This window comes from Oncorhynchus mykiss, chromosome 10 (genome assembly GCF_013265735.2).
Source record: "Oncorhynchus mykiss isolate Arlee chromosome 10, USDA_OmykA_1.1, whole genome shotgun sequence".
NCBI classification, from domain to species: domain Eukaryota; kingdom Metazoa; phylum Chordata; class Actinopteri; order Salmoniformes; family Salmonidae; genus Oncorhynchus; species Oncorhynchus mykiss.
Window position 1 is genome coordinate 6245176 of NC_048574.1, and position 12599 is coordinate 6257774.

Below are 12599 nucleotides of genomic sequence, written 5' to 3' on the forward strand. Positions count from 1 at the left end.
TTTATTATTATTTTTTTTTAAAGCATGAGTTATTTCGACCAGAAGCCGATCTAGAACTGGGTCGGATTAGATTCAAGGAGCACAGTAGGAGAGCTGCTGCAGCACGGGATGACTGAGGCCAGTGGGAACCAAATATGGAGGAAAAGACAGGATGCATGCCACCAGCAGCCACACTGCCCCTCCCACACACACACACACACACCACTCTTGAAGACTCTTGCTAGTTCACGTGATCAGAAGGGTGACATCACCACCCGCCGAGTAACAGGCTCAGACACTACACTGCTGGTTGAGCTGCAGAGAGGTCACTGTCTCTGCCTGTGGCCACCCACCCCACACCCTAGAACAGTGAGTTTTCACTGGGATGTGTCCATATCGCTGTGCCCAGACAGATGCAGCTCTTTAAAGATAAAAAAAAAAAAAAAGTTTTTTTTAAAAAAGGCCAGAGCTGAGACACAAACCTGGGTAGACGGCGTTGATCTATAGAAAAAGACGAGAGAAATTGAGGACTTTCTTTTTCTGCCTATTATCATGGTAGACTGGTACCGCAATGAACCCAAAAGGGTGCTTTCTCAAACTAAAATTCAGAGCTGAATACATAGTTCATACTGTCGGGTCAAAAGAGGACATGGCCATTTTGTTCTGAGGGGAAAAACCTGACAAAAAAAAGAAGTCTACTCCACCACAAAACTAGGGCTGGGTGAAAATGGCAAAAATATATCACAATATTTTTATAATATTTGACAGTATTTTATGTTTTCGAATAATTAAATGTCTACAGTTGCTTTATGAGTAGTGTATGACCCTAGAGTGGAAATAAAAAATGATTTCATACGGGTCTTACAGGTGATTTCATACGGGTCTTACAGGTGATTTCATACGGGTCTTACAAGTGATTTCATACGGGTCTTACAAGTGATTTCATATGGGTCTTACAAGTGATTTCATACGGGTCTTACAAGTGATTTCATACGGGTCTTACAGGTGACTTCATACGGGTCTTACAAGTGATTTCATACGGGTCTTACAGGTGATTTCATACGGGTCTTACAAGTGATTTCATACGGGTCTTACAAGTGATTTCATACGGGTCTTACAGGTGATTTCACACGGGTCTTACAAGTGATTTCATACGGGTCTTACAAGTGATTTCATACGGGTCTTACAAGTGATTTCATACGGGTCTTACAGGTGATTTCATACGGGTCTTACAAGTGATTTCATACGGGTCTTACAGGTGATTTCATACGGGTCTTACAAGTGATTTCATACGGGTCTTACAAGTGATTTCATACGGGTCTTACAGGTGACTTCATACGGGTCTTACAGGTGATTTCATACGGGTCTTACAAGTGATTTCATACGGGTCTTACAAGTGATTTCATACGGGTCTTACAAGTGATTTCATACGGGTCTTACAAGTGATTTCATACGGGTCTTACAAGTGATTTCATACGGGTCTTACAGGTGATTTCATACGGGTCTTACAAGTGACTTCATACGGGTCTTACAAGTGACTTCATACGGGTCTTACAAGTGATTTCATACGGGTCTTACAAGTGATTTCATACGGGTCTTACAAGTGATTTCATACGGGTCTTACAAGTGATTTCATATGGGTCTTACAAGTGATTTCATACGGGTCTTACAAGTGATTTCATACGGGTCTTACAAGTGATTTCATACGGGTCTTACAAGTGATTTCATACGGGTCTTACAAGTGATTTCATACGGGTCTTACAAGTGATTTCATACGGGTCTTACAAGTGATTTCATACGGGTCTTACAAGTGATTTCATATGGGTCTTTCTCCATTCTGATTTCACAGTAATATATATATATATATATATATATATATATATATATTTTTTTTAAACTTCAACCACATCTTCTGGGAATGAGTGGCAGGCAGTTGAATTACGGGCATGCATTTCATCCGGACGTGAAAATCCTGCCCCGTCACCAATAAGTTCTCTAGGATAGGGGGCAGCATTCGGAATTTTGGATGAAAAGCGTGCCCAAATTAAACTGCCTGCTACTCAGGCCCAGAAGCTACGATGTGCATATTATTAGTAGATTTGGATAATAAAAAATAAAAACACCGCTCAGTCAGAAAAACGTTTCTACAACTGTTTGAACCATGTCTGTGGGTATAACAGAACTTATTTGGCAGGCGAAACCCCGAGGACAACCCGTTCAGATTGTTTTTTTGGGGGGGTCACTCTTTCAATGGGTTTTCATTGGGAATCCACATTTCTAAGGGACCTTCTTGCAGTTCCTATCACTTCCACCGGATGTCAACAGTCTTTAGAAATTGGTTGAGGTTTTTCCTTTGAGAAATGAAGTAACACTGTTCAGAACGAGGCTCGAGGGAAGTGTAATCTGTCAGAGGCGCGTGACCTGAAAGCTAGCTACACTTTGTTTTCCTCCAGTATTGAACACTGATCATCCAGTCTGCAATTTTATCGATTATTTACGTTACAAAATGCCTGACGTTGTATTACAAAAGTAGTTTGAAATGTTTGGACAAAGCTTACAGGTAACTTTTGTAGTCATGTTGCGCGAGTTAAAACCGGTGTTATTCTGGATCAAATAAATTGACATTTTGGATATACATCAACGGAATTGAACAAAATGACAATTTTTGATTTTTATGGGACATATTGGAGTGCCAATGGAAGAAGCTCAAAGTTAAGACAGTTAAGTTTAATTTCTATAATTTATTTGAATTTGGCGCTCTGCATTTTCACTGGATGTTAGCCATCTTAAATAAGCATGCCCCATTCAAAAAATGTAGAACCAGGAACAGATATAGCCCTTAGTTCACTCCAGACCTGACTGCCCTTGACCAGCACAAAAAAGATAAGGAGAGAGGTTAAGGGCTCACCCCAATTATTCGACTGGTCGATGGTGTGGTCGATAGGCTGCTGGTCGAACAAGATTTTTAGTCGAGCAGTAGTATATATGTATGTAGTATATATGTATGTATGTAGTATATATATATATGTATGTATGTAATATATATATATATATATATATGTATGTATATAAACTCAGTAACAAAAAAAATAAAACATCCTCTCACTGTCAACTGCGTTTATTTTCTGCAAACTTAACGTGTAAATATTTGTATGAACATAAAAAGATTCAACAACTGAGACAAACTGAACAAGTTCCACAGACATTTGACTAACAGAAATTGAATAATGTGTCCCTTAACAAAGGGGGGGGGGGGGGGGTCAAAATCAAAAGTAGCAGTCAGTATCTGGTGTGGCCACCAGCTGCATTAGGTACTGCAGTGCATCTCCTCCTCATGGACTGCACCAGATTAGCCAGTTCTTGCTGTGAGATGTTACCCCACTCTTCCACCAAGGCACCTGCAAGTTCCCGGATATTTCTGGGGGGGCCCTAGCCCTCACCCTCCGATCAAACAGGTCCCAGAAGTGCTCAATGGGTTTGAGATCCGGGCTCTTCGCTGGCCAATGCAGAACACTAACATTCCTGTCTTGCAGGAAATCACACACAGAATGAGCAGTATGGCTGGTGGCATTGTCATGCTGGAGGGTCATGTCAGGATGAGCCTGCAGGAAGGGTACCACATGAGGTAGGAGGATGTCTTCCCTGTAGCGCACAGCGTTGATATTGTGAAATGGCTAGCTAGTTAGCGGGGTGCGCGCTAATAGCATTTCAAACGTCACTCGCTCTGAGGCTTGAAGTAGTTGTTCCCCTTGCTCTGCATGGGTAACGCTGCTTCGAGGGTGGCTGTTGGCTGTGTTCCTGGTTTGAGCCCAGGGAGGAGCGAGGAGATGGACGGAAGCTATACTGTTACACTGGCAATACTAAAGTGCCTACAAGAACATCCAATAGTCAAAGGTTAATGAAATACAAATGGTATAGAGAGAAATAGTCCTATAATAACTACAACCTAAAACTTCTTACCTGGGAATATTGAAGACTCATGTTAAAAGGAACCACCAGCTTTCATATGTTCTCATGTTCTGAGCAAGGAACTGAAACGTTAGCTTTCTTACATGGCACATATTGCACTTTTACTTTCTTCTCCAACGCTTTGTTTTTGCATTATTTAAACCAAATTGAACATATTTCATTATTTATTTGAGGCTAAATTGATTTTATTGATGTATTATATTAAGTTAAAATAAGTGTTCATTCAGTATTGTTGCAATTGTCATTATTACAAATTAATGTTTAAAATATATATAGGGGGAAAAAAAAAATATATATATATATATATATTTTTTTAATCGTCTGATTAAATCGGTATCTGCTTTTTTTGGTCGTTGAAAAAGCATAATCGGTCGACCTCTAGTTTGGACCGCTCCTGTTAATGTTGAGTAAGGACACGCACCCGATTACACATAGAAGTAGGCCTATAGGCTACCAGGCCTGATTACACATAGAAGTAAGCCTATTGGCTACCAGGCCTGATTACACATAGAAGTAGGCATAGAAATGTTCCCATTTGGGGATCTGATAGTGTTTTGAAAAATCTTTCCAGCTCTCCCTCTTTTGATAACCACTCAACGTGAAAGGGAAAAATATCATACTCGGATCTGGTGGAAAGTCATACAATAGGCCGACCTGCACAATGGCGGCGGTAAACTCTCTGAGGGCACAGAATATTTTATACATAGTTTTAAGTAGCTTCAGGCTGGACCCAAGTTATTAGTTGATACAATGGTTCAAGTTCATTGCAGATGGGCCACGCTTGGTCAATATGATTTATAGGACATTTTATTTTTTTTTTAATCAGGAAATGTTCTACCTGCAGACGGCATTGTTTTTATTTGTTGGCTTTATAGGCTGTTTTTACATAGTTGGCAATGGCAATAAAATTAGCTTTTTTAGGTTAACCACATGATTAACCACATGACAATTAAGATGTAAATTAAACTGTTCCACATCGATGTGCATATGAAAACCATAACAGGCACGCAGATCGGTAGAAGTGGTAAGATAAACTGGCATTCCCCACGTGAGAGTTTGCCAATTCCTCCCGTGGGCCATTACCGGCAACTTCTGGAGAGTAACGGCAGCGTCTGTGAAAGCCAGTAGAGGAGGACGGTCGGGACAGGTTCGTTTTTCATCTGATTATCTTGATCTCTGGTTCCCTCGAGTCATCAAACAGTGAGCTAAATGCCTGTATAGTCGATTTCACTAAAACACATAGGGTGTCTATATATGGGGGGGGGGAAACATTTTAAAATGTAGACTTAAATCGACTGGTCGAAAGAACAGACGACTTCTGGTCGACTTCGATTTTTTTTTTGTTTGCCTGGGACACTTGTTGCCTGGCACACTTGTTCGGTTAGCCGACAGCCAAACTGAAGGTAAAATCTACAGGTTAGCCGCCAGCCGAACTGAAGGTAAAACCTACAGGTTAGCCGCCTTAACTCTCATTCATCGTCCATGAATAAAGATGTCCTGCATCTTTATCCCACATTAGCCATCTACACATCAGCACTACCAGGTTGTGACCCCAGCAGAGTCCTGACACCTTTGAAACTACAAAGGCTCAGGACAATTCACTAGTAGCCTTCTGTTTCAGGGCAACAACAAAGAGTCTCCTCTCGTGGGTGAGAACGCAGACACTGAAGTGGAGACAGACAGGTGAGAACGCAGACACTAAAGAGACAAGTCATCGTGCTAATTTTGACCCGACTACTACCACTTGGGCTCCCCCGTGGCGCAGTGGTCTAAGACACTGCATCTCAGTCACTGCAGTACCTCGTTCGAATCCAGGCTGCGTCACATCCAGCCGTGATTGGGAGTCCCATAGGGCGGTGCATAATTGGCCCCGTCATTGTAAATAAGAAATTGTTCTTAACTGACTTGCCTAGTTAAATAAAGATAAAATAAATAAAAATGTGTTTTAGATTTAAACTGGGGTTCAAATCGAAGCCTACGCATACTAGGGCTGAGAAACCGCCTGAGGGTTTCTACAAAGACTTCAGGAACATGGTTGGAGAGCCCTGTACTAGTACGAATGCAATTAAAAGTGCCTCAATTTTCACTTGTTTGAAGGTTCCAGAGCACTAAAGAAATACTGACAGTCATTCCTAACCCGAGTCGCCAAAACAAGTCAGCAAAACTTGAGGCTTCCACACACCCCGCACCGAATTTAGATCAGGACACCAAACTCATTCCTGGTCAGCTTACCCTCCTGTAGGTTTTTCACTTCAACCACAGTTGTAACTAACTTGGTTCAGTTTATCAAGCATATAATTATTAGAATCCGGTGCGCTAGATTAGGGTTGGCGGTAAAACCTACAGGACAGTAAAAGGCGCTGCATGGTCAATCAGACACCTGCATTGGCCGTGCAGCACTTCCGGTGAAAGAGCCTCTGCATAAGTCAGGGCACTCAAAGGTCTTGTCAAGGAAGTGAGATTGAGTTTACACATGATCTCTCGCCCCCCCCCCCCCCCCCCCCCCCAACCATCAACCAATCGTGTCAATGCAGGAGCTATACAGAGCCCTCCGCATTGGTACAAAATTTGGAAGGCGCACAGCGATGCAGAGTTCAATTTGACCCCTGCATGCTTCCGGAGCCACACCTACAATATGGATCCTCTGACCACATTTCCGGATCAAGCACAAATTGGCTTTAAGCTCGATAGGAACAGGGTTGGAGAGTCCTGATCTAGCGCTGGTCTGCCAATTATTCAGTACGCTGTGTTTTAGAGACCACCCAATTAGAGGTCGCCCGATTATTCGGAATGGCCGATTTCAATTTTTCATAACAATCAGAATTTTTGGGCCCCGTTTTTTTTTTATAACCTTTATTTAATCTTTATTTAACTAGGCAAGTCAGTTAAGAACACATTCTTATTTTCAATGACGGGTTAACTGCCTTGTTCAGGGGCAGAACGACAGATTTTCACCATGTCAGCTTGGGGGACCAATCTTGCAACCTTAACTAGTCCAACACAATAACGACCTGCCTCTCTCTCACTGCACTCCACAAGGAGGCTGCCTGTTACGCAAATGCAGTAAGCCAAGGTAAGTTGCTAGCTAGCATTAAACTTATCTTATAAAAAACAATCAATCATAATCACTAGTTAACTACACATGGTTGATGATATTATAGATATTATCTAGCGTGTCCTGCGTTGCATATAATCTGACTGAGCATACAAGTATCTGACTGAGTGGTGGTAGGCAGAAGCAGGCACGTAAACATTCATTCAAACAGCACTTTTGTGCATTTTGCCAGCAGCTCTTCATTGTGTATTAAGCATTGCGCAGTTTATGACTTGAAGCCTATCAACTCCCGAGGTGAGGCTTGTGTAACCAAAGTGAAATGGCTAGCTAGTTAGCGCGCACTAATTGTTGTTGTGTTGCTGGTTCGAGCCCAGGGAGGAGCGAGGAGAGGGATGGAAGCTATACTGTTACACTGGCAATACTAAAGTGCCTATAAGAACATCCAATAGTCAAAGGTTAATGAAATACAAAATGGTATAGAGGGAAATAGTCCTATAATAACTACAACCTAAAACTTCTTACCTGGGAATATTGAAGACTCATGTTAAAAGGAACCACCAGCTTTCATATGTTCTCATGTTCTGAGCAAGGAACTTAAACGTTAGCTTTCTTACATGGCACATATTGCACTTTTACTTTCTTCTCCAACACTTTGTTTTTGCATTATTTAAACCATGGCACATATTTTACATGGAACATATTGCACTTGTACTTCAACACTTTGTTCTTGCATTATTTAAACCAAATTGAACATGTTTCATTATTTACTTTATGCTAAATTGATTTTTTATTGATGTATTATATTAAGTTAAAAGTGTTCATTCAGTATTATTGTAATTGTCATTAGTACAAAAAATGTATCTAAAAAAGAAGGCCGATTAATCGGTATCGGCTTTATTTATTTATCCTTCATTTAACCAGGCAAGTCAGTTAAGAACAAATTCTTATTTTCAATGACGGCCTGGGAACAGTGGGTTAACTGCCTGTTCAGGGGCAGAACGACAGATTTTGTACCTTGTCAGCTCGGGGGTTTGAACTCGCAACCTTCCGGGTTACTAGTCCAACGCTCTAACCACTAGGCTACCCTGCCGCCCCGGGAGGGTCGGTAATCCAATAATCGGTCTCGGCGTTGAAAAATCATAAATCGGTCGACCTCTACACCCAATGTAAATGTCTGACTGCCGACTTTTTAACACACAATGTAAAAATTTTTTAAAGAAAATTGGTGTACTAAATCTCTATTGGTGTCTGAGCCCTTATACATACTAGACTCAAGTAAAACATCCAAGATGAGATTTGACAAAAATAAAAATTTGGCCAGTTTAACGCTTCAAAACATGCTTCAGTCCCTCCCTCCCTTCCTGTACTTATCCAACTTGGTGAGAATATGGCAACTAGTTAGCATCTGTAAGGGGTAATAGGACACAAAACAGGTTTAGTACCAAACGGCATAAGCAAAATAACATCAAAATATCAACCAGACAAATAACATTACAACTTAAAAAAGGTTATGAAACATTCAAATCAAAGTTTAAACAGGTGTTTTCAAACCTCTAGTGCAAAATGAAGCCACATCCCAAGACATTGGTTGAATAAATCTAGCTATATGTCCTCATTTAATAATTTTAAAAAAATTGTCCCTTATTAAAGCTGTTTATTGGGGGATAGTCCATGCTTCAAGGAAGCATGATAATATCAGAGACATGAGTAGGGAGGGATCTGTGAAGATGTAGACATATGGCACAACGTGTACAGCTCCATGTACAGCTCATCAGTGTACATACGTATTGGATTCCTAACCAGAATTTCTCGAGGGGTAAGACAATGATTCTTGACTATCACTGGCGTTTCAGGCAATTGAGATGAAATAGACTTTAGGCAAAAATGACAATATTTGTACATGTCAGCTACCTTAAAATCTTACACCGAATTACAGTTTTGGTGATTAAGAAAACGGTGTTTGAATCAATTCACATTAGATTTCACAGTAATGCATAACATTTCGCCATGTATCAAAACAACATGTGGCAGACTTGATGATACTAGCAACACTAGCTAGTAGCTAGCTGGCTGACTGTGCGTGGGGGAGGGGAGAGCGTCTGAGTAGTGAGGCCTAGTTGCATTGTTTACGCCCGTTTTTTTCATTACCGCAAAAGCCAAGCAAACAAAAGCCCCCTAAATAATATGACAACGACCACACTTTGACGTGATCTGCTGTTAGAATGTACCAAGCATTAGTTATCACCGTTATAAATCGACGATAGAGAATAAAAAAAATCACATGGCTGAACGGACCACGTTGTCTTGACATAACTACTGAGGAATTCTGGGATACACACATTTTCTGCACCGGTCTCCTCCCAATATCCGTGTCAAACGCATGTGGTGACTTCCGCTAACTAACTAGTGATTAAAACGACGTCCTTCCTACATGTTATTCTTTATCGGGCGGATCCGACTTGGTCGTCTATGGCGACAAGTCCCACAAGCAACCAAATTGGCTTGTCCACGTTTATATCTAGCTAAGTCGCTAGCATAGCAAAGGGCTAGCTAGTTTAGTGGCTAGCTCCAAGCTAGCATGTGATCATGAGATGGATGAATCATTACAATTTAAGAGCCAGTTATCTACCCGTAATGACAGTCTAAATTGAACACACAACTTAGCATGTTCTACGAGGAGACACCCATTAAAATGGTTATAAATTCGTAATAAACATTGCCAACTAATTTTTTTTGTTTGTTTTAAATACAACTATTGTTCCTTTGCATTTAGTGGAAGGGAACACGTGGAGAGGACACGTGACGTTGCAATAAACCTAGCTATGTGTTTTAACGTTAAGTGTTAAATAAAACTGCGCAAATTGTTTCAGGGGGGTTGCATTATATATTAATATATATTGTTGCAATGTGTCAAACATGTAGTGTTTATAAATAACGTGGATTTGGATTCCGGTAGCTGTCTGTTAGCTCCAACATGAGGATTAGCTACCTTGGCCTAGTCGCTATTGTTAGCCATCGGCACTCACTTTCAGCGTGCTAGGCTAATATTTATCAACTGAAAACAAGAGCTACAATTATCTAAATTGGTAGTATGTCCCTAAAAACAGTGCTTCACAAACCTGGACAAAAATAGTGCCTAGTTAGAAATGGCTATGCTATACTTGGCGTTTATTCAGTAAAAGTTAAAACCCAAAACGCGTGTCACCCGTGACAATGGTAAGTTAGTCATTCGCATTGCTGCTTCAGTTCAGACTTCGTCTATACAACCACGTTAACGAGTTAAATTAGTTCGCAAGTCACTTCATCGGCAACTAGCACAAAAGAGACTGAGTTGTGCAAAAGAAAAATGACGCCCATGCGTCTAGTAAGTGTAACGATGGTGTTAAAATATCACGACACATGAAACCTCACTTGGTTCAACTTGTACCCGACTGAGGCCTGACGCTAAGCACACACATACACACACACAAAAGCTCAACGTTTGTTATTGCATTTGCACAAAAAAATGTACGAAGTAGGTGATCTTCTGAAAGAGACGAGTACCATGTTTGGAACGTCAACTCCAATTAGATCTGAGAAGAAGCTTTTTACAATCCACTATTCCAGAAATAGTTTGGGGCCTTGCTCTATATATAGCTAGTTAGAGCAGTCTACTAGATACGAGCAAGCTTGCAATGCAGCATTATCCTGCGAGGAACTCCCCACTATCATATCTGACAGCAGATCATGCTTGGCATTTATTAGGTGGCTCTAGTGAATGCACCATAAACACAGTAGCCACCACACACAACAAAAAAACGTGTTATGGGAGGAATACAAACCATGATGTGCTTGTCCATTCACGTTGACCACGGTCACCGCATTCATTTTCTGAGTCCATGGGTTCACCTTGGGCGGGGGTGCTTCAGCAAACTCCTTTTTGCTACATTTCACATAGTCTTCCGTTTGTCCGGTCGTGTGCTTTTCTTGATCCAGGATGTCTTTCTCTTGATTGTTACTCTCTTCTTTTGCCTGTTTTGAGTTTTGCTCCTTCATTGCGACCCCCCCCAGTTCCGAGTTGTCTGCTTTCATATTGCTACCGTCGTCGGCAACACCCGTCTGCTTGGCCCCCTTTTCCAGACAGTCCTCTCCGTGTTGTATCGTCTTGCTCGCATGCCCATGCTCCTCTTCTTTGATAAGAGGATTGTTGGGTAGGAGAGTCTCCACCTGAGTGGCCATTTCCCCTTTTCCTCACGATATCCCCAAATTCGCCTTCAACTCAAGAATGGTAAATGTTCAGTATTCCTCGAGTAAACTCGTTTCAATCGTTACTCCACTCCACCCCTAGACCAAATAGCCTTCAGTCTAAGACGCAGAGTGGTTTGTGTTGAATTAAAACATATAAAAAAGCGTCCGAAAGACTTTAAAATTACAAGATAATCTCCACCGCTAGCAGCAATATGGATGATCACCACCACGCGATAGAAGGGTGCGCGCACGTACGATGGAGGGGCGTAACCACGCAAAGATGTGCGCGCAATAGGTTGTTATCAATAACGCCATATTTCGTTACGTCTAAGAAGCAATTCATTCCCAGCTGGGTGGCAAACCTACAGCCCGCTCCAATGGATTACAGTGCAAAACATTGCTGGAGTATACCTCTATCTCTCAATATTGACCACAATTTAATTCGATTTGAGTGATATAAAAATACAAGTGACAAGTATTGTTTTTATGTAAATGTTTTAGTCATATTCTGTACTAGCCAAAAGTTTGGACACACCTAGTAATGTCAGGGTGTTTCTTTATTTTGTACTATTTTCTACATTGTAGAATAATAGTGAAGACATCAAACTATGGAATAACACATGGAATCATGTAGTAACCCAACAAAAATGTTAAACAAATCAAAATATATTTTAGATTTGAGATTCTTCAAAGTAGCCACCCTTTGCCTTGACAGCAGCTTTTCACATTCTTGGCATTCTCTCAACCAGCTTCATGAGGTAGTCACCTGGAATTCATTTCAATTAACAGGTGTGCCTTGTTAAAAGTACATTTTTTTAATTTCTTTCCTTCTTAATGCGTTTGAGCCAATCAGTTGTGTTGTGACAAGGTAGGGGTGGTATAGAGAAGATAGCCCTATTTACTTTAAGACATGAAGGTCGGTCAATCAGGAAAATGTCAAGAAATATGAGTTTCTTCAAGTGCAGTCGCAAAAACCATCAAGCGCTATGATGAAATTGGCTCTCATGAGGACCACCACAGGAAGGAAGACCCAGAGTTACCTAATGCTGCAGAGGATAAGTTCATTAGAGTTAACTGCACCTCAGAAATTGAAGCCCAAATAAATGTTTCACAGAATTCAAGTAACAGACATCTCAACATCAACTGTTCAGAGGAGACTGTGTGAATCAGGCCTTCATGGTCCAATTGCTACAACAACAGCAAAACTCCTAAAGGACATCAATAAGAAGTCTTGCTTGGGCCAAGAAACACGAGCAATGGACATTAAACCGTTGGAAATCTGTCCTCAAGTCCAAATTTGAGATTTTTGGTTCCAACCGCCGTGAATTCAAGGCACACTTAACCAGCATGGCTACGCAGCGAAACGCCA

At 41.1% G+C, this 12599-nt stretch overlaps 1 protein-coding gene across 7 annotated transcripts in view; it reads right to left on the bottom strand.

Annotated features, from left to right (window-relative positions):
- Nucleotides 1-11498, bottom strand: part of larp1 (La ribonucleoprotein 1, translational regulator) — a 58152-nt gene extending 46654 nt beyond the window's left edge. For 6 of the 7 annotated variants that reach the window (XM_036989573.1, XM_036989570.1, XM_036989567.1 and 3 more), the window contains exon 1: nt 10825-11498. In XM_036989573.1, the coding sequence (XP_036845468.1) occupies nt 10825-11221 (397 nt within the window). In that variant the 5' untranslated portion in view covers nt 11222-11498. The remainder of the gene's footprint in view (nt 1-10824) is intronic. The other variant, XM_036989572.1, reaches the window with a different exon arrangement.
- Between the last annotated feature and the right edge of the window lie 1101 nt (nt 11499-12599).